This window comes from Callorhinus ursinus, unplaced genomic scaffold (assembly GCF_003265705.2).
Source record: "Callorhinus ursinus isolate GAN/ISIS: 27379988/994484 unplaced genomic scaffold, GSC_fseal_2.0 scaffold12, whole genome shotgun sequence".
NCBI classification, from domain to species: domain Eukaryota; kingdom Metazoa; phylum Chordata; class Mammalia; order Carnivora; family Otariidae; genus Callorhinus; species Callorhinus ursinus.
Window position 1 is genome coordinate 3142097 of NW_027397074.1, and position 22767 is coordinate 3164863.

Sequence of the window (22767 nt, forward strand, 5' to 3'; positions counted from 1 at the left end):
CTCCCTCCCTCCCCCTTTCAGAGCACTCAATGTCGGAACGTTCCGAAGATGACGTCGGAGCGTTCTCGAATCCCGTGTCTCTCGGCTGCTGCTGCCGAAGGAACAGGGAAAAAGCAACAAGAAGGAAGAGCAATGGCGACACTGGATCGCAAAGTGCCCAGTCCGGAGGCGTTTCTGGGCAAACCCTGGTCCTCCTGGATCGACGCCGCCAAATTACACTGCTCCGACAGTAAGAACCCCACCGCCTCCTCCTCCTTTTATTATCCTGTAACCTTTCCATTCACCTAGAGCCACTGGGAAAAAGTGTGTGTGTGAGAGAGAGAGTGGCCCCCGGTGTCCTCCATGCTTCTCCCTCTCTCTCTAAATAAATACACAGAGACAGATCATCAATGCACAGAGAGAGGCCCTGCTGCCAGGGCTGGCTGTCTGTCTGTCTGTGCCCGGCTCCCCGTGGCAGCCCGCGGGGTGGGCTTTCACAGCCCCACGGTGTATCTGTTTAAAAGGCTACTCTGTTGCTGCTTGCATAGTTTTTTTGGTACCTATCTGGGCCAGGTAGATGGCAATCCGGACTTGGGAGAAAATGTTGCATTGTCAATTTTTTGAAAGATTTTTCATGTACAGTATTTATATTGATCTGTTTGCAAATAAACACTCCCCCCCCCTTGACTTTGGCTTTCCCCCCCTTTTTGGTCTTTTTTCCCTCATTTTCTTTTCTCCTTTTCTTTTTCATCTGCAGATGTAGATTTAGAAGAGGCTGGAAAAGAGGGTGGAAAAAGCAGGGAGGTTATGAGGCTTAATAAAGAAGGTAAGTGAGCTACTGGCATTTTAGTGTTAGCATGTGGCAGAATCTTCACCGGATTTCGACTATAATGTGAATTGTTCTGCTGGGTACAGAGTGACTAAGGCTTGTCAAAAATCGAGCACGCCCAGGTGACTACTGCTTCATGTTAACTTCTTTCAAAGTATAAATACAACTGGGGGGGGAGGGGGGAGACTGTGGAAGGTAGAAGTTTACAGCACTTAAGCCGGAGTCCACGTTTGGACCTTCTGATGCATATCTGCCATTCACCTTTGGAGCATCATTGCCAAATGGTGGTGGTGGGGGGGGTGTCTTGAAATCTCTGAAATGAGGAGCGAGGCTCCCGTCACCAGCATCCCAGCCTTCCTTGTGGGTACATACACAACAGTTTAATGAGCCCCACATGGTCAGTCATTCCAGCAGCTACTTCTCCACTCTCCACTGAAAACCACTGTACATTGCAGACCTTTGCAGCAAGTTACATTCGGCCCACTTTGTGTTTGGTCACAGATTGTTGTGTGGCGGGCAGGGCTAGGGGTGGCTGTGTGTGCAGCCCCCCAGCTGGTCGCACATCCCTGTTTCCCCAGCCTGGAAATACAGTACCTGAAATGGGACACAGTGAGTAGATAGGTCATCCCAGAGTGAGGCAGGGATGGGAAGCCACGGCCTGCTGGAACTGGGCATCAAACACACATGGTCGTCATAAATAAATCATATCCTGTTCGCGTTTGCAGGCCTGCCATATGTAACTCTGGCCTGTGGGCTTCACATGGAGCAACTCCAGAGGCCACTTTCTGCTGAACAAATGGGTGGGTTCATTTGAATTGTGATTTACTAACTGGTGTCTTGTAAACATGGCTGGCTGAAATTAGAGTGGGAGGAAGACATGAGGGGGCAGAAGAGGTTGGTGGGAAGTGTTGAAGGAGTTCAGCCATCACTAGGCCGTGGGAGCATTGCTCATCCAAAACAAATGGAAAAAAGGCCAGTTAGACTCCTAAGAATGGTCTCGCTCATAAGCCAGGATATCACCCTGTAAGGCAGTTAAAACCTACTTGGAAGCATTTTGTGGATCACCACCTAAGACAGTCGGTTTTCTGTGCCCAGGGATTTCCTGACCATCCAGTGAGAGGAGAATTTGTGCTTTAGAAAAAATAGCATGGAGGTTAAAATATTCAAGGACGGTTCTCAAGCATAGTGTTCCTGCTAATTAATTATGTTGGGAACGAAACCCTATTCTAAAGATGTTTGCCTCTAAATATCATAGTGTGGTCCTGCCATGTGTCTCCAGGATGCACGAGGGAATGATGTCAAGCGGACTTCTTACAAGTGGCAGCTTATTGGCGCTAAATGTCCATGCGTGTTGGCAATGGAAAGTATCACTAGAAATTATTTTTCTTCATAAACTCTTGAGATCTTTAAGAACTCATGGGTCTCCATTGTCAGACCACTGGCCATGAAAAGGTTTCCACAAAAAAAGATGAGGTTGTGAAAACCTTTAAATAAGTTGAGTAAAGGTCATGGTGTGCCACCGATTGGTACCTCTCAGGCCTGGGCGACAGATTCTGACCATACCACACAAAACTCATATTCTGCACCCTCCTCCCTGCGTCCATCTCAAAAGACTCGTGTTCTCGGATTCTCTTTGCCTCTTGAGAAATAGATTCTTTTAAGGAAAAATGAAAAGCTCGCCTTTCCTCAGAAGTCACAAGTGGTACATCCTGCTTATTATAGCCCTTGTCCTGTAAAGGTACAAAGATTTAGCTCCTAATTATATGCGTTTGCATTAAGGACACCCACTGTGCAGTGTAACATGCAATTGCTGAGTTCACCAAATAGCCATGTATGGGCTGAAACCTCTTTGTTCGTGGGCCTGGTGGAGCAAGCTTGGGTTAGCAATCCCTGAAGGTCTTCCTGGTATGTGCATACAGTTTTCCTTAGAGGGAGAGAATATGGTAGTAAATATCTACCCCCCCGCCGACCACCACCATGGTGAGGAATTGAAGGGTTGAACTGGGGTTCTGTGTTGGTATGTCTGGTTGCTGGGACCTCCAGAAACACTGGTTGCATTAGTCTTACCATGGGCCTTCTTGTCGGAGTCACCGTGTGCGTGGCCTCCCGATGGATATGTGTTTGCAGATGGGTCTCCAGGACACAAAGTGACCTAGGTGTGATTGTGTTTATCCATGGGTGTCAAGTGCATAGATTGGCCATGATGCAGTTGGGAGGAAGCAGGTCTTGAAAAGAAGTTTGGGCTTTAATGGCAGTGAATGAGTTAGGAATTCCAACTGAGAAATCAAGGGATGTGATCCACATTTTAAATATTTTAAATTGTTGTAAAAGAAACATAATGTAAAATTTACCATTTTAACCGTTTTAAAGAGTATAATTCAGTGGTGCTAGGTACATTTACGGTGTTTTACAGCCGTCGTCATCCCTATACATTTCCTGAACTTTTTCATCATCCCAACCAGGAACCCTGCAGCCATTACACGATAACTCCCCATTGCCTTTCCTCTCAGCCCGGGAAACCTCTGTTCTATCTACTGTCTCTATGAAGATGCCTATTTTATATTCTCTCTTTCTCCCTCTCTCTCCGAAAGGCAATATTTGTCCCTTTGTGTCTGGCTTATTTCACTTAGCATAACATTTTCATCATTTATCCATGCTGTAGCAGGTGCCACAATTTTTTCCTTTTTACGGCTAAATAATATTCCATGGTGGGTATAGACTGTGTTTTATTTATCCAGCCATCTGTTGATGGGCATTTGGCTTGTTTCCGCCTTTTGGCTCCAGTGAATAATGCTGCTGTGACCATTGTTGTGATATGATATGTTTTATAGACGAAGCTATAAGGGAGGAAAGTTAGGCTGGAAATGCAAAAGAAGAAACATTTTGCCTTCTGCCTCTATCTGGCCACAGCCTCAGAAGACACAGGAAGGACTTGCTGGCGTTTGGAATAGCCTGATTATGGGAATGTGCTTCCTTCTTCATTCCTCATTCCTTTCACCTTTTGTGGCTTCAATTCTCCACCTGGATGAAATGTTAACCAAATGCTTCAGAATTTTCTGTAGTGAATTATTCGCATTCATGTTATTATTTCATCCAAAGTTAGTGAAAATCACAGGCAAGAGGAATTTGGCAAACACCCTTGAACCTTGCCAGATGGTCACCTGGGTTCAGAAGGTGCTGCGAGCTCCATGCTCGGATGTGGTGATGTGGGGTTATGCCGAGGGCTGCCTGGAGTACCAGTGGAGCAGGAGAGAGGGCTCTGGGGCAGCTTCCTGAAGTCCCCCTGTATGACCTTGGTAACACCGGCTCCCTTCTCCGGGCCTCTCCTCTCACTTGTAAAGTAGGGAGTGGGATGACATGTCCCCCAGGGTCCCTTTGAGATGGCTGACGCTGACTCTGTCTACTGAACGTACCTCTATCTGAGATCCAGTCATACCACCCAGGCTGTTTTTAAAGAAACAACAGCAACAAAATCAAGCCCTCGCTTTAAAAATATCTTAACTAACTACTACACACTGGGTCTGTTTTCTCATTTTATAATCTCTTGGTGGCAAACATCACCACATCTCCCACGCAAAGCAAATAGTTTGGGAAGAGTGTGTGGCTTTTAGGCGTCTAAGAACACTGAGGGTCTGAGTTCAAAACCCAGGCGCATGTGTTCCCCCGAAGTGGAGAGTAAGTAGACCTCAGTCAGCCTGGACCAGTGTGGCACTGAGATCCTTAAGGGGTGGGGGGGCCCCAGAAACCTTATTAGTCTAAGATGTGAAATTCGTCTGTGATAGAACATTCCAAGGAAGGCCATTCATCTAGCTAACCTTTTAAAATAATTTTCTCTCTCTAGCTTCATAGATTTATCTGAAGACTTTTTTCCAGCTAATTGGGAAAAAGCTCTGTGATTTAGAAGGATGGTCTTCTTTCTCATCGCCTCACCTGGACTTTTTTTAAGGATGTCAGTTCATAAATCAGGAACAGGGTGCATATAGCTCAAAATGGAGATGCTAACAGGGTTGTGAGGATTGACTGAGGTAATACAAAAGGACCCAGCACACAGTAAGCACATAATGTTTGCCTTTATTCTTTTTTTAACTGTTGTTATGATTATCATTATCACTTATTAACGAAGCCAGTCCTAGAACACTTTATTATTATAATTAACTAGGACTTTCAACTACCCAGTGACAAATGGAAGAGAGATCCTGTATCAGAAATTTCATTTTTAGAGTAAACCATGTTATCATAATTTTATAAAGCTAGTGGTTTTTAAAAAACCGATGACTATGACATCTGTGTGTTTCATGGAGTGCAGTTAATATGTAGTCATCGATAACTTTTATCAGAAGTTAGAAAATATACTTAGGCAGTTTCGGGCCTATGGCTAAGGAGGGTTTACAGAGTTCTCTCCGGGGACTGGTGAGATGTAAAGAATAATTTAAAAAATGATCGATAAGTTGTTTTATCTGGTCACTGAGACAAGAAAGCCCTCACAAAGCTCCTTGTTTGGGTCTTTTGGAAGCCTATGCTGGTTTCTCTGGGCATTTGTCTGTGTTTTAATATTCCCAGATGTTTTGATTTGATGGAGGTAGACCTGTGGAATGCTTCCAATTTGGAAACTGTTCTGGGGCCAGTAAGGTCTTGCCACAACTGTAAGAGTTTGCTGCTCTCCCCTGAGATGCTGGCGGAGTGGGGCTGGAACGCCGGAGGAAGCCGGGAACGTGGGAACGTGTTCAGCTCAGGTTTAGGAGTCTTGCAGTTGTGGCTGGTTGGGAGCAAACTGGAGGCAAAGATGGCAACTGACCGGGGAAGAGTGAAGTGTTCTTAAAAGCCAAGCCAGGGAAGCCAGCGACAAGTGGTGGAGATTTATGGGAATCTGCGGGCAGCTTCCCTTTGTCATTATGCAGACAACTCCGTATCTATGTTAATAGGAGATGGGAAGACACCAAGTCCACAGATTACACAGATAAACCTCATTTTTGCCATTAATTTCAACTTCCTTGTCCATTAAGCCTACCTGCCTCCCCTTTGGCTAACAAGCCGCAACATTTGTTCGCTTTGGCGTTTCATTATCGTCTCTCTCGTCTCGCCCAGCCTTCTGGATGAAAGGACAGGGGAGACAGAGTGGCCTCCAGGTGGTAGGGAGGCCGGCTGGAAAGGAGGAGAAAGGCTTGGAGAATGAATAAGCTTTGTAGTTGCCTCCAACTGATGGGGGGGGGAGCGGGGGCAGGAACAAGACCGCAAAGCCAAGAGAGAGAGAGCGCGTTTTCAAAGCCGTCTAGTTTGGAAAACATAAAGCTTCTAAAATGAGTGTCTCTTTATACATACAAGCATTTCCATGTGCCCGGGTCTTCATGTGGAGAAAATGTGGTTCTGGCTGCTTCCAAAACAGGAAGTGAGGGTGGGCACACTTTGAAACGCTGTATGTGAATTTGGCTTCGAAGCACAGTTTGCTGTGCCGGATTCTCATCATATGTCATTCTACACGAATCCTTTTTTTTTTTTTTTAATCTCGAGATGTCGACTTTCATACACATACAGCCATTCGAATGCTTCGTATTTTCTTTAATAATGTTCACAGGTTGCAAAATCCAAAAGGGTATGCTGTGAAAAGGAAGTCTCCCTCCTCCCCCCCCCCCGCCCCCAGCTGCTTCCAGTAGCTTCATACATGGTTTTTTCTTCCCGTTTCCCCCGTGTGGATGATAGCATCCTGGAGGTGCAGCCTGGTGTCTCGCCATAACCGCTTATCTTACAGAGTGGTCCGTGTCCGTTCATAAGGAGCTACCACATTTGCTTTTTGGTGCCTGCATAGTGGGATGATCATTTAAGCCTCTGAGTGTCTTGCTTCGTTTTGAATACCCCCTCCTGCTTTGTTGGCCTCCTGGAGCACTGGAGACTGAATGAGCTCTCACAGCCTGCCAGCCCTGGGCTAGGCCTGGGGAGACAGCAGTGAAAAAGCACAGCCTCTGCCTCATGGCGCTTCCATCCTGGCAGCGGAGGCAGACGTTTCAGAAGTCATGGTGACTGTGGTGAGCGCTCTGAAAGGGAAAGTTGGGGTGCCGTTGAGGGGCATTTGGAGGGACCTCACTTACATTAGGGGGCTCAGCGAAGGCCTCCCTCTGAGGACATTTTATCTATGCCAAAACGTAGAGGACAAATGGAAGTTTCCATGTGCAGGACTGGCCAGGACAGAGTTAAAGGAAACAACATGTGCAAAGGCCCAAAGTGTGAGAGAATATAGAAGGTTCTAGGAACAACGAAGTCTGTCACTAGAGTGAAGATCACAGAGCAGAGAGTAATAACAAAGTTTCCCACCAATGGCACTCCTTCTTTGTGGTGGGGGGCCGTCCTGGGCATTGCAGGCTGTTTAGCAATGTCCCTGGCCTCTACCAGTAGAATCCAGTGGCTCCTCTCCCAGAAACATCTCCAGACATTGCCAAAGTTCTACTGGGGTGGGGCAAAATCACCCCTATAGAGAATCACTAGTGTAGGGGGAAGCTGGAAAAGAAAACAAGAAAAGTAGACTAAGATATTCACAGAAATATTCTGCTATGACCCATCTGTGTCTTAGGCCTACATTCCAGGGGCCTCAACCACAGTGCATACTCGGCAGGTGTACGTGGAGCTGTGACTATCCCCTGGCTCTGGGCTGCATCTCTCTAAAGAGAGCAGACTCCCTCCCCCCAGGAGCTGTCTTCCAAAGGTTTCCGAGATGACTCCTCCCAACCTTCGGTTCCATTCTGTGATAAATGGTGACAGTGGTGAGATTCAGGTTCTAATTCTGGGTGGCCCAGCCCTCCCTCACTGTGGGTAGAGGAGACCCCAAGGCGCCGATTCCGATAGTGATGGCATTTATTGTATGGTGGCCCCGATGTCAAAAGCGCCATGGTGAAGCATTAAGGATTTCAGTGTATATTTAAAAGTCAGGCTGGAAATACAACTGGCTTTCTGTGCAGTTTGATTACCCATGGGATTTGTCTGAAATGGGGATGCACATGACAGAGAGCAAAGCAGCTGGTTTCAGGATTTCCATGTTCAAGATTAGGAGATAGGATGGGCAGAGGAAGTCTCTTTCCTGAGGGCTTCTGACCTGTGTGCTAAGTGGTCTGTGGCATTATTTAGGACTGTAAGGCTGTGTTCACTGCAGCCCGTGGGTCTCAGGGGCTGGCTGTCTCGGCTTCCAGAGTGATTTAGGAGAGTGAGGCAGATTCTATTTCTGCGTGCTTTTCTATGTACATTGTGTTTCTATCCTTTGGGCTAACCTGTCCTTCGTGACACTTCATTTCATCCATGACCTTCAGAAGTAGACCTAAAGTGGTAGTCGCAGACACAGCGAGACCCTGTCCTAGTCAAATCCCTTTTACCCACGGACCCCATAGGCCGAGGTAGCCCAGTGCTTACATCTGCAAACTAGGATCGTTTAGTGACTGCAGTTAGGAGTGACGTCACCAAGATGGCGACTTAGGTCGTTCCTGACCTCACTTCTCCTCACAAGAAGAGCTAACAACTATTTGTGGACAAGACACCACTGGGAGAATCCCAGAACGTGGGGGCGTGGCTGGAGCGCACCCTGCGCCACAGAGAGCAAGACGGGCAGCACCGGAAGGTGGGAGGAGCGCCGCTCGGCGCCCGCACTGGCCCTCCCCCAGGCCAGCACAGCACCACACGGAGAGGGAGCCTTGAGCTAGGGCTCCTCCAGGGAGAAGAGAGCCCTGGGTGGGGGAGACATCCAGCTCTTGGGAGTCCCCTGTCCGGTCTCACCTCACAGGGGGAATCCGTGGGGCTTGACCACTGGGAGTCCAATTGTGACTGTAATAATCCAGTGTGGCCGTAATGGAGAGGAAGACGGTTAGCCAGTGGGTTGGCCTTTTTCCAAATTGTGGAAACCGAGTGTCAAACACTGACTTCCACATCTCTCTCTCCTAAAACTCTTGATGCAATGTTGTGTCAGTGATGTGCTCCAGATAATGCTGTTTGGCTGGCTCTCTCTGATTCCCTCCAGTGGCAGAACTCAGATTGGCCACTTCAGCCAAATGGACCTGGCTTGGGACCCTGAGGCACTTGAACTAATGAGGAGAGGCTGGGAAATCCCTTCCTGCAAGTGGGCTGAGGTGGAGGATCCTTACCATTCAGGGGCTAGACTTGGCTCGCCCAGTTGCCTCTAAGTAAAGCTGGAGTCCCACTGTGAGGAACGCTTTTGTTTTTATGTAGATGCTTTATCCTTGTACCTGTGGTTTCATAACACAATTCCACTTGCCAAGTTTAAAGGATCAGGTGCTTAAAGAAAAAAGGAAGCCAAATAAGTACTCACTAGAGCAGGACAAAGTGGTAGCAGGTCACCAGAGTGGGGAAGATGAAAGTGACTCCGTGATGGAAGTAGTTGTCAATGTATCCACTCTCCGGAGCTAGACGTGATTCTCTGGCTGGAGTGGGGAAGCTGCCTGCCCCAGTGCACCAGTAGGTCATGGCTACCTGGAGTGGGCGTGGAGACACTGGGCACCCAAACTGATGCCATCGACCAGGGTCTAAAGATGATTGAGACACATTCCTAGCTTGGTCCTATCAGACCAAAGTGGAATCTGGCTCTTTTTAAGAGTATATTGGGCATGGGACGCCTGGGTGGCTCAGTCGTTAAGCATCTGTCTTCAACTCAGATCATGATCTCAGGGTCCTGGGATCAAGCCCCGCATTGGGCTCCCTGCTCAGCCGGGAGTCTGCTTCTCTCTCTCTCCCTCTGCCCCTCCCCCCTGCTTATGCGCTCTCTCTCTCTCAAATAAATAAAATCTTTTTAAAAAGTATATTGGGCACGGAGGGGCCGATACTGCATATTCCACTTACAGAGGTGCCCAGAGTAGTTAAATTCATAGAGACATCATAGTAGAGTGCTGGTTGCCAGGGGCAGGGGGAGGGCGAGGAAAGGGAGAGTTAGTGTTTAATGTGCACAGAGTTCCAGTTGGGAGAGATGACTAAGTTCTGGAGATGGATGGTGGTAACAGCCACAAGACCATGTGAATATACTCAATGCCACTGAGCTAAACACTTAAAAGTGGTTAAAGTGGCAGACTTTATGTCCTGTATATTTTAGCACAGGCGTGCACTGGCGTTGCGGCCTGGGAAGTATTGTGGAGGGTTATTTAAATCGTGCCTGTGCTCCTTACTAGCTGTGGAGTACGATACTTCTCTCAGCCTCAATTTTCTCATTTTCAGAACAGGGATAAGCTCTCAGGGTTGTTGTGAAAATAGATGAGATGCTATCTGGCATACAGCAGGTACTCAATAACATAAGCTCTCGTTACGATGATTGTTGCTTTTACCAGGCATGTGGATGCTCTTCTTTGCCTTGATGGGGCTGCCACTTCCAGGGGCCACGCGGCGTCCTTACTCCTCCAGGAGTGCGCCTGGGGTTTACTAGGCATCTTTGGGTCAACACTTTGTCCCCGGTTCTTTGAGGATGCCAGGAATAAAATCACAAGGAGTTGGACCGATGTCCCTGTGCTATTAGTCTTCAAGAGTGAATATCAGTTTCGGTTTTTCAAAGTGTGCTCATTCTGGGGACCCTGCAGTCAAATCTCTAGGCGCTGAGCATCCCAGGCTGTGGGCGTACTGAATCAGGAGGACTGGGAGTGGAGCACAGGAATGTGTATTTGAAACAGGCTCTCCAGGTGGCTTTGCTGTTCACCGAACTTTCTGAACCACTATTAATTGGCTCTGAGAAATGGCTCTTGACTCTGCCCACCTTGAGAATCCCTTGCAAAGCTCTTTAAAAACAAAAACACCAGGACCACTCCCAGAGATTCTGACTCCGTAGGTCGGGTTTAAGGGGTTCGAGGTCGCTGCTTATGTATCTTTAAAAATAACAATCCTAGCTGCCACTTTTGGGGCATTGACCAGGTGCCAGGCACAGAGCTAAGTGTGCATTTTTTTCATTGAATCCTTATGATCACCCTATGAGGCAATTCCTATTATCGAGCCCGTTTTAAAGATTGGAAACGGAGGCTCAGAGAGGTTAAGTGACTTACCCAAGGTGATTGTAGCTGGGAAGTAGTAGAGCTGGGATTTGAACCCAGAGGTGGGCTGATTCCAGAGGCCATATTCTTAATGGGTCCCAGTATTGTCCCAGGAGCAGGGTTAGGACTCAGGTGAGGCAGGCAGGACCCCCAGAACACACATTTGAGGCACCTCCTTAAGTGTCACACCCTGGGACCCTCCCTAGCCTCACCCCCGGACCAGCCCTGTGATGGAGAACATGTCCTTTAAGCAAAATGCCTCCAGTTTCCTTCCCGCCTCGTGCGGGTAAGCCTGCAGAGAGCGCCCCATGGTTCCCCCTGTCCCCCTGCCCCCAGTGAGCCGCTTTCCCATCCCAAAGCCCCAGCTTTGGGGCCTCTGTGGTCGGAGTCCTGGCCTCAGGGAAATCTCAGGAGCTGACTCAAACTGTTCCTTTTTGGGAGAAGGTGTTAGCAAAGATGGTTGCCAAGCAACTCCAGGGGCATCTATCTACAGTGATGATTTCTCTCTCCCCCCCCCCACCTTTGAACATCTTCTAGGCCGCTTTTCAGGTTCTCTGTTGTTAGTGTTTTCATGAAGGGTGCACTCCTTTGGATGATGGAAGGAAGATAGCTTTTCAATATCCGCCACCTTAGAGGTGTCCTTTTGATGGGTGATGCGCCCGCTAAGTGGGTGTGAAAGACCTTTGCCTTCCCAGCCACGCTGACACCCTCCTTGTCACTGCCTCCGAGGGGACTGGAGCAGGTGCGAAAGGCATAGAGTGCATCTGCCACAAGAGGCCAGGGCCAGGGCGATGTGGTAACTTTTGGTTCTGTGACTTTGGAGTTCACCTACTCTTCGTTAACCTGGACACTTAGCCTTTTGTGTGTGATGACCTGGCTGGTCCTGAAGGAGCTGGTGTTTCTCTCTGCCTCTCTCTGTCTCTGCCTCTCTCTGTCTCTGCCTCTCTCTGTCTCTGCCTCTCTCTGTCTCTGTCTCTCTCTGTCTCTGCCTCTCTCTGTCTCTGCCTCTCTCTGTCTCTGCCTCTCTCTGTCTCTGCCTCTCTCTGTCTCTGCGCCGTCCCCTCTCCTGCTCAGTCGCCTCATCAGTGTGGGGTTTCAGGTGACCTTTGACAGGCCCCAGAACCCTTGGTCTGCCGGCAAGTGATTAGACCCTTCCGGCAGGGGCTGAGTGCGTGTGGGTTGGAGCACCTTCCACACGTGACAGAATCTGCCCCAGACTGGCTGGAAGAAAGAGGAACACGGGGAAGTGAAACTGGTCACATCTGGGTGAGGTTGGCTGCATTTGGCCCACCCACCAATGACAGCCCTGTGAACCCTGTCCCCAAACTCCAGGTTTCTTCTGTTCCCTTGCCTTGCATCCTTGACCTTGACCATTGTGGCCTTCCTCACCATCCTTTGAGAAGCAGGGCAAGGCTGAAAGAGAACGCGGAATTCACATGAGTCCTGCCACCTTCAGAGGCTCAGGCCAAATGCTGAATGCAGACGACAATTGAAAATAGAGATATGTTCAGTTTTATGCAAACCCAATAAATAGTAATCCAGCCTTAAACAGATTAGGGAGCTATTTGTTTTCCAAATGGAATTCTTAGAGATTTCATTAAATAGTAGACCGTCCTAGAGCATTTTGGAAATTACACTTTCTTTACCAAAGTTTTGGTGACACCCACTTTTATGCCTCTTCTGCCGGCTTCTCATGTCCTGTCTGCTGCCTCCAGAGTCTGTTCTGCATCAGCGAGCCCGGCTCCAGCTCACGCCGCAGACGTTCCCTCCGTGTGGTGACTCTGGTGGGTCTGGCCTCTTCCCCACAGAGGGCTCCGCTCACGCCTCTGCTGGGCCGCATTGGACAGCCCCGCACGGGGGTCCTTACTGCACCCCAAGATTCCCCTAGGCAGGCGCAGAGCCTTCTCTGTATCTCCTCTCCTCTACTGTCTTTAGAAAGCCCCCCCCATTCTTCCTACCCTCCCTCCCTTGTCGTCAGAGTGATTCTCTGCACCTCTCCGTTTCTTTCCGCTCTCCCTACCCCCACCCCCAGGCTAGTCTGCCTCGTAGCCTACCTAGATTTTTTATAATAGCTGCTTAATTGGTCTCCCTGACTCCATCTTCCTGCATACCACTTCAAAATTAATCTCCTCAAAAGTCGCGTTTTATCAGGTTGTTCCTCAAGTGAAAACCTTTCATCACTCCCCCAGCCCCCAGAGCTGACGTAGCGTTCCGGGTCCCGCCTGCCTCACCCCTCCACATGCCACAGGTGGTTTGCCCCTCACAGCCTTAGACGAGCCATGCGCCTTCCCAGTCCCATTCTCTGCCTCGGTGGGGTCCTCTGCTTCTAGAGCCTTACCCTTAAGTGAATGCTTCTCATTCTGCAGGGTCCGGGCCACATTCTCTCTCTGAGGAAGCCTCCCCCCAGCCTCTCAGGCTGCACAGCCCAGACCTCCGCTGGCTGTACCCACCATGTACTTTGGCCTTGAAGTCTTACGCTTCATGGCCGTTCCATTGTCTACCAGACCATTCCATTGTTGACCTGATGAGGGAGGAGGGACCATACCTTCCCTTTTTCCTTCCTCAAATATTTTCAGTCAACAGAGTGCTACATTTCGGCTTCGCATCCAATCTGTTTTTCAGGTACGTGTCTTGATGTACCTGTATTTTAATTTCCTTTCTTCCTTTCTTTTTCTTTAAACTGCAGTTACATACAAATAACAAAGAATTTAACCATCTTAATTTTTAAGGATCCCAGTTCAGTAGTGTTAAGTACATTCACGTTGTGCAGCCAATCTCCAGAACTCTTATCATCTTAGAAAACTGAAACTCTGTGTCCTTTAAACAATTCCACATTTATGTTTTCCTTTTTAAACATGGTCTGGAGATGGCTTATGAGTTTCTTTGATTTATCGCCTGATATTTTAAAGTTGTTGAGATTCTAAGCATTGGCAGGACTCCTGAAGTTTCTGTTCAGGTGGATATTTGGAGCAAGAATGCAGAAAGGCCCAGCTCAGCTTAGGGACCCCCCCGTGGGTCCCTCTGCCAGCCGTGAAAATTCAGTGGACAAGTGCTATGATTTGGGCCCCCAGTCACAGATACCCCTGCGCAAGCCAAAGGCTCCCGATTCAGGTATGTTGTAACCCCCACCCTGCAGCCTTCTTTCTTTGCCCCTTCATCTTCTATTAATATTGAAATTTTCACACACACGAAAAGCCAGTATAGTACTATGGTCCTTCATCTAAGCCTCACTTAGAGTGAAAAATTAGTGCACATTTTATCGTGCTTTCTTATAAAGATAGATATTTCTATGCCATTTGGAAATAAGTTGTAGACAGCCTGACACTTCACCTCGAAATATTTATCGTCTCGACGCATCTTGGTTGTGTGACCTTGGGCCACCACTCAAGTTCCCAGAGCCTCATCTCATTATAAACACGTATGTGTGCTTTTGTTGAACCATTTGGAAGTATGTCGCAGACAGCGTGACACTTCACCTCGAAACACTGCGGCATGCGTCCCCTAAAGATAAAGGCATTCTCCTACGTAACTGTAACACCAGTATCACATGGAGAAAGCTAACGGTAACCCCCAGTGCATCTAATGTCCGGTTCATATTCATCCTTCCTCTGTTATCCTCCCAAAAACCTTCATAGCTACTTTTTTCTCAGCTACTTTTTTTTTTTTTTTTTTTTTAACGTATATAGCCAGATTCTGTCAAGGTTTATGCATTATGTTCGGTTGTTAGGTCTCTTTAATCAGTTTTAATCTAGAATAGTGCCCCCCTATGTGTGTGTATATCTGTGTGTATGTTTACGTATGTATGTTTGTGTATACATCTATAAAACATTACCGTTTAAAATGCTTCACATTCTGCTCGTGGTGTCATGTATCTTGTTTTTCTATGCCTTGTTTTTTCCCTCAGAGTTGAAGTTAGAGCTAAAGTCTCCAATTTAGGCTCTCCATTTTGGCAGGAATACATCCCAGGTAATTCTGAGCACTTCATTAAGCATCTTCCCATGTCAGGGCACCCCATTATTAGGTATTGGTCACTTGGTAAGGGGGTGCCCACCTCTCTCCATGGCAAAGTTGTTTTCCTTCTGCGATTGGCATGTCATTCTGTGGGTGGTGCTTTGGCACCAAGTGAATGCCCAGTTCCCCGATAAGAAATTTCATGGAGGGCACCTGGGTGGCTCAGTTGGTTGAGCGACTGCCTTCGGCTCAGGTCATGATCCTGGAGTCCCGGGATCGAGTCCCGCATCGGGCTCCCTGCTCAGCGGGGAGTCTGCTTCTCCCTCAGACCCTCCTCCCTCATGCTCTATGTCTCTCATTCTCTCTCTCTCAAATAAGTGGATGAAAAATCTTTAAAAAAAAAAAGAAATTTCATGGAATTGGCTTGGCATCCATCGATAATCCTTGCTTGGATCACTTCTTTGGGGGGGGTTGTACAACGGTCATTTTCAAATTCTGTCATTTTATCTATTTATTTGCTGACATTTATTGGCTGACATCCTTCCATAAAGAAGACCTGTATCTCATCAGCAGGGGTGAAATTTTAAATTCCTCCTAAAAAGGCAAAGTAAAGTCTTTCCCTCTAATTACCAGTTTTCAGAGTAAGGAATTGAACACCCATGATTTAAGGTTAGGGGGAACAAGGCCAAGGACTGGGCACACCAGCATTTCAATAGGATGCACGTGTAGTGAGAAAACCCATAATCAATAGGAAATTCTAGATAGAGTGAGCTTTGTAATGCAAACCTCAAAAGTCAAGTGTGACCACATCTTGGTTGGTAGAGCATGAGTTTACAAACGTTGAATAAAAATGATCCCACATGCTCAAGCGACCCTCTTCTCCTTTAATATGGACCTTCTCTTCTTTAATTTGGGGAAGGAAGGAGATAATTACACCTAAAATAATCGTTCTCCCCTCTTTTAGCTGGAGCCCAGCATTTAAACAGTGTCTGGCAACCTGCTAAAGTTCAATTGTAAACCAGGATGAGGGATAAGGTTATGAAGCTAGAGCAGTGCATCATGGACCCCTGAATTCACTAGAGAGTGACCAAATGCCCAGGCACTGGGTTGGGCTCTGCGTGGGATGCAATGGTGGAAAAGCCCTGGTCCCTGCCTCCCAGGAACTCAGGAACTTGCCATGCAGCAGGCTGGAAACACTAGCCACCTAGAGGGTGAAAAGTGGCCTGAGTGCCCAGGGAGTCGGGGAAGGAAAATTCCAGTCTTACGTCTGCACAGCCTTTGACCTGCAGGGGCTCTTCGGTTTGTGGTTCTATCCGGAGCCTGGTGAAGGTTGTATAATAGGAGCCAAGTTAATGTTTGAAGGATGAATGAATGAATGAATGCTTCATCAGGTATAGGATTTGGACATTGGGGCACTCTAGGAGACAGAACAGCACAAGGAGAGCCTTCGTGAGGGCTGTGAGTTCCCCCAGAAAGTCACTTCTAGGAAAAGGAGTTATGGAGAGCCCTGGGCCTGCCATCAGTACTAAGGAGAAACAGATCATCATCTATTCCAGTTGTCTACTTCCTCCATACCCAACACAGTTCAGTTTCTTATGATGTAGAATTTTCAGGAAGCACGTTCCTTTTTGGTTTGGTCAGGTCTATGTGTTTTGCTTTTTCCGTTCAGTGTGCTGGGAGAGGGTTGTTCTCTCTCTCTTTCATACACACACACACACACACACACACACACCCCGTTAGTTCTCGCTGCCTGGTTAATCTGTCAGTTCTTTCCCATCACAATCCCTGTCCTGCTATTAAATGTTTTACAACTTGCTCTCTGAATAAATGTGCGTGGATACAGATGTATATGATACGTTTTACCCATGAGGGGCTATTTCGCATACAATTTACAAATAATAAAATATTTGATACTCTCTGTTGTAAATTTCATATAGTCAGTTGATTCTCACAGAATGCTTTCATTAATTTTTGCCAAACTCTTGGATCCCTGGCCAACCTGAGATCGAACTTGACAAATAAGTATAGCTCTGACATAGGTGTTGGTTGATATTTTCATGTAAGTCAGCAGGGTAAGATGAAAGTGAAAGAACAAAGACGTGCGTTGGAACTTCACTCGATTGTTGGTGACGAGAGGGACTTCCTTGCTGAACTGGATAATAGTTTTCAAGTACTGAGAGAACATGTCCTCATTTTTTGGTGCTATTCACAATACAGTTATAGACATGGTATACTTCTGAATAATTTTCTCCATCACTTTCTCAAATTTAATAACAAAAAAAAAATAGTGAATCAAGCCCCGATTTGTAGCATTTGGTAATTTCCATGGTATAAATTCCCACCACCATGTCATAAGCTGTCATGCTATCGCTGAACTCAGAGTTGGCAAGAGCTATACATCCGAACGCTGTGATGCGGGATTTCTGCCACATAGATACAACAGGTGTAAAAGGCTTGAAGAGCAGCAGTTCTCAAGCTATGGCCCATCACTGAAATCTAGCCTGCCACCTGTTTTTGTAAATGTTTCCCTGGAATGCAGCTACACTCGTTCATTTACCTATTGTCCGGGTCCCTTTTGCCACTTAATGGCAGAGTGGAGTGACTGAGACCAGACACTGAAAACTTGAAGGATTTACTACCCGGCCCCTTCTAGAAATAACAGTCAACCCATGCTGAAAAGCATAGATAATAGTAAAAGGCAGCAAGATAAATAGGAACTGATAAATTTTGAGTATTCAAGATATATAACACATTTAACTGTAAGCTCATATAATTTTTAGTAATTTAATAATTGGCTCACCATAGTCCTGAAGTTTTAACAGTGAGCTCTTGCACGCGTCCAGGCTGGATCCAGCTCACCACTGCAAAGCTTTGAGGGCCTCTGTTTTTAGTGCCAAAAAATGAGACTGTCACTAATAGGAAGAAGCAGCTGACAATACCGGATTGGAGGGGGAGCCACAGCAAGAGGATTGGAACTACTTGAAATTGTGGTCTGATTGTCCATAGAAATCAGAAGAAAGCATTTTTGAGGTTAGTTTTCATATAATTTTTTTTTCCCTCTTAGGGTCTGGGTTTGTTTTGGTTTTTCAAATGAGTTTTTTTCAGAGCTGATTTAAAAACTCAATGCAGCATGCGTTCCTTACCAAATTTTGTGAGCATCTGTCTCGAGCCCATTTAGCCCCTGACAGCCAGCCGCCCAGCAGCTTCCAGAACTCCCACAGATGTTCTGTGTCCAGAGAAGGGCCAACTTCCTGTTGCCGGCCATGAGCGAGCGGAGAGGTGGTCCCACCAGTTGCATGGTGCTGGGGTTTTCCTTGCTGCCATTTCCTGCCAGTTGCCTCTGAATGGATTACAGATGGTCAGAGAAAGACTTCTTGGCACAGCGAGAGGACCAGTCTCCAGTGCTTTGTGGGGAAGGATTTATAACAGGATGGCAGTTTATGCCTACCCAGAACGGGCCTGGCGGCCGAGGCCTTACTGAAAAAACCAGCTGCCTGTGGGGATGGGGTCTGTGGGTGGAGGGGATGGGCAGGAGGGCCGGCGTGTTTCCATTTATGTGGCACCATTCGTCCAGTGGGGCCTCAAGCTGCTATGTGTCCCAGGGTGTTAGGGTCCTGTGGAGCTAGGAGCGCCTGGGAAATAGGTACTGAGGTCATGTTCTGGTTGTGGCAAGCTCTTTGGGGAAGTAGAATAAGTCCTTCTATCTTTTCAAAGTGAGGTAAAGGCAGGTCTGCTGTTTCCTTTTTTTTTTTTAAGCCACAATAAAAGCAGATTTAATTGTTTGACTTTAAAAAAAATATACAGGGTGCCTGGGTGGCTCAGTTGGTTAAGCAACTGCCTTCGGCTCAGGTCATGATCCTTGGAGTCCCGGGATCGAGTCCCACATCGGGCTCCTGCTTGGCAGTGAGTCTGCTTCTCCCTCGGACCCTCCCCCCTCTCATGCTCTCTCTCTATCTCATTCTCTCTCTCAAATAAATAAATAAAATCTAAAAAAAAATAAATGAAAAAATATACATAATATTTACTAAACCATTTGAAGGTGTTCAATTCAGTGGCCCTGAGCACGTGCCCAGTGTTGTGCAACCATCACCACACGCCATCTCCAGAAGTTTTCCATCATCCCAAATAGAAACTCTGCACCCATTAAACAAAACTCCCCATTCCTCCCTCCCCTCAGCCCTGGTAACCTCTACTCTTGTTTCCATGAATTTGCCTAACCTAGGTACCTCAGAGAAATGGAATCATACAGCATTTGTCCCTTTGTGACTGGCTTATTTCATGTAGCATAATATCCTCAAAGTTCATCCATGTTGTGGCATATATCAGAATTTCTTTCCTTTTCATGAATAGATAATATTCCGTTGTATGTCTCTACTATGTTTGGTTTATGCGTTTTCCCGCTGATGGACACTTGGGCTGTTTGCCCCTTTTGGCCATCGTGAATTGTGCTGCTGTGGACCCGGGTATTAGATGGAGTCGGACGGGGGAATCAGTTTAGGTCTGGGATGATTCCTCAGCCCTTCCAAGGTAACTCAGTTTAGGGGCATCTCTCTGTCAAAGCTGCCAGGAGTAAGTGTGCAAGAAGGCCCCGTTCAGGCATGCCAGCCAAGGGGTCAGAGGAATTATGCACCCTCCCAGCTGTATCTGCCCAGAGGGGGCACCTTTTCCTAATTTGCACAAGGATACTTTACTACCTAGAGGAGCCCCTGCGACTGAAAATCTGAAAGGCCAGAGTGCACATGGTGCTTTTGTTTCCTGGGCAAGGGGAGGCCTTGCTGGGCTGAGGCTGGTGCAGAGGGTTGGATTAACTGCGTAAGGATTCCTGGGACTGGGTCTCCCTCTGCCAGAAATCAAGGCCACCTTGGACAGTTACAGGGGCAAGGTCTGCTGCGCTTCATCTCTGAGAGAGAGTAGGGCCATAAGCTCCCAGTGCACAGAGCCAGCAAAATCCATCAGAGAGAGGAGAGGTACAGGGCAGTGTCTGAGTGCAGTTGGGTTCTGTCATGAAATACTCCAGACTGGTTGGCTTGGAAACAACAAACATTCGTTTCCCACAGTTCCAGAGGCCAGAAGTCCAAGATCAGGGCACCAGCATGGTTGGATTCTGGTGAGAATCCTTTCTGGCTCACAGACTTCTCATCACACCCCTACATGGCAGAAGGGGTAAGGGAGCTTTGGGGAGGTCCTCTTTTTGATAAGAGCCCTAATGTCATCCATTCCTGAGGGCTCATCGCTCATGACCAGATCAACTCTCCTAGGCCCCACCTCCTAACACCATCCCAACGGGCATTAGGATTCAACATGTGCGTTTAGGAGGATGCAGACGTTCAGACCAGCACAGGCTGGCCTCTGGGGATGGGGGACACAGAGTAGTGACGTTTGGCTTGTGATGTGTAAAGCCCTCCATTTGCATGAAGACTCTTGGAGGGCATGTTTTGTGTGCACACACTTTTTCTGGGGAGCGGTTTTATGGCTTTCCTGAGATCCTCAATGGTATGGCCCTCCCTCCCCCTTTCAAAAAAAGTGGCGCTAAAGGAAATTTACAGCTTGCGTGGGAGACACGCACGTGCCCAGCTAGACCCACGGTGCGAGCTACACAGAATGGGGATACAAGCAAGCAGGGAATGTGGGCCTTGCCTTAAGGGGTTGATTTTGGAGTTAGGGTTTCATGACACTTTCAAATTTCCTTTGAGGAACAGTCTTCCCTGGATTGGGGTAAAGAGCTGGGGAGGAGCCTTGGTAGTGGAACCACTTTAAAAAAATCTAGCTCTGCTGACATGATTGCATTCAAGCTTTTTACCTGAAGACACACGGAGCTAGAGACGGGTAACACGGGTGCTAGATGAGGAAGCCACCTTTGAATCTCGTCTCTGTGTCTAGGTGCCTGTAGAGTAGCTTGTTGGTGGCGAAGGAAGAACACGGGCTTTGGCAGGCAGATCTTAACTGACATCTTGGCCATGCTGCCTGAAGGCTGTGTGACTCTGGGCAAGTGACCTCACTTCTCTGGGCCTCCGCTTGCTCATTCCGACAGCAGTGCCAATCACAAGGAGGGCGAACTCACGAGCTGGTACGCTGTAGACAGTGAGGAGATGGTAGCTGTTATTGCCTGGCAGAGGGGACGGGTCTGAGAAGTCCAGGGGCTCCTGCAGGTTAGCTGCAGTGTGTGCGTAAATTATAGGAGGAGCAAAAAATGGGCCAGAATTTGAGAGCAAAGGGCGGGGAATGTTATGGGAAGGTGAGTTTGGAAGTTCCAGGTGAAGTTTAGAAGGAAGGGGCCACAGGAAGGAGTAAGATCTGACGGGAGGTGTTTTGGGGGTGGAGACTGGCCTTCTGCCTCCTTTGGCATCGACTCTCATTCTTGGAGCTCCCATTTGATCTGGGCCCAGCTCTCCCCCTGCACCCCGGGCTCCCAGGGAGGGCATAGGGAGGGCATGCGCAGGGCCTGCGGAGCCAGGAGGGGAGGCCCGGGAGCTCGCCCTCCTGCGGGGAAACAAGGTTTGCTTTCCGAACAAACAAGTCCCAGGGGTTGTGGACCTCTGTTCTGTGAACAGAGATGTTTGAGAGCAGACGTCCCATGCTGGTTCTGTGCCTGCTCATCAGGGTCAGGGCTCGGCCTCTTGCAGTCCTGGGAGTCACATCACCCCACCCAGCTTCATTTTTCCCGTCTGTAAAATGGGATGATCACAGGTACCTCACCAGGTTGTTGGGAAGATGAAGTAAAGGGGACACACAGCACTTAGCACAAGGCCCAGCACAAGGCCCAGCCCATCGTAAATGCTCACTAGTTCTTTCCTTTCAATGCCACTGAATAACCCTGGAAGGGGAGCCCGGGGAGCATTGTTCACGACGAGACACGGTGCCTTGGCAAGGGCTGTGTTCTGGATGCCGCTGGACTTAACAGCTCATAAGGAAACGTCATCTAGAAATGGCCCATAAACCAGCCCCTAAGCAGGGAGCCGGCAGCATGCAAACCCAGCACATCTTTCGGTTCTATGCCAACATTTCTAGGGGAAACGGTCATTTTTTTTATCATTGTATTTAATAGGAAAAAAAAACACTGCCAGTTAAACTACAGCCTCTATGGATTCTAAGAATCCCATTTGGATTTTAAAGATGGTACAGTTGGGGGGGGTGGGAATACAGCTTGGAGTTAAGGAAACAGAGTAGGCAAAAATAGAGTCTAAAGCAAAATTTACATTAATTTTTAAGATAAAGCATGAAAGTTTAAGAAACACTGAAAGCTCTGGATAGAGCCCCACACTGCATGTGAATTTGTCTCCACCCTCAGGGTGACTCTGTTTTAAGAGTTGAATGGGGAGGAGGAGCACCTGGGTTGGATCTCCCTGTAGGTTTCGGTGGGACACGGAGGGCGGGGAGGTCTGGGAACCCAGACTCTGGAACGCTCAAAGTCATCTCAGGGCCTGAACATCCTCAGGCAGGCATCCCTTGTGTTAATTTCGCTTAGGAGGAAAATCCACATAGGGCACTTTCAGGAGGGAGGTGTCATAAAACCAAGCAAACAACCCCACAGCCGGGAAAGGGCTAGAAACCATAGATCACTACTCCGCAGTGAGAGAAGCTGCTGGCTGGGACCCACAGACCAACACACCTCCCCGGGGGCTCCTAGCACCGGTGTTTTGGTATCTTGGTGGAGATTTGGGGAGACAACCAACTTTGCCCTCTTGCCCTAAAAAACGTGTGGCAAGTTGCAGGTGAGTCAGAGGGAGTCTGATTAGGCTTCCTTCTCCCTGCCGGGCCCTTCTGCTCCCACCTGCATATGGCCACGTGGGGACAGGTGTCTGGGGAGTCTCTGTGTGGCCGGGGAGCTTCTGCCACCTTTTTGGCAGGGAAGTAGAAGGGCTCCTCCCAGGCCTGTCGAGACTAACAGTTGACTCGTGATGATGGTGTCAACCAACTTCTGTGGAACGTGTTCCTATTTGTTGGAGTGCTGGATTCTAGGGGCGGTGGAGGAGACAGGAGTTACCTTGAAGGGTTTGCAGATGGTGGAGT

The 22767-nt window shown here is 48.0% G+C and overlaps 1 protein-coding gene across 7 annotated transcripts in view; it reads left to right on the forward strand.

The window, feature by feature from the left end:
• The first annotated feature begins 20 nt into the window (after positions 1-20).
• ATXN7L1 (ataxin 7 like 1) overlaps positions 21-22767 on the forward strand; it is a 226481-nt gene continuing 203734 nt past the window's right edge. For all 7 annotated transcript variants that reach the window (XR_003208534.2, XM_025872720.2, XM_025872721.2 and 4 more), the window contains exons 1-2: positions 21-229; positions 737-805. Coding sequence is in view for 6 of the 7 variants with exons in the window: in XM_025872720.2 (XP_025728505.1) it covers positions 49-229; positions 737-805 (250 nt within the window). In the remaining variant the exon portion in view is untranslated. The remainder of the gene's footprint in view (positions 230-736; positions 806-22767) is intronic.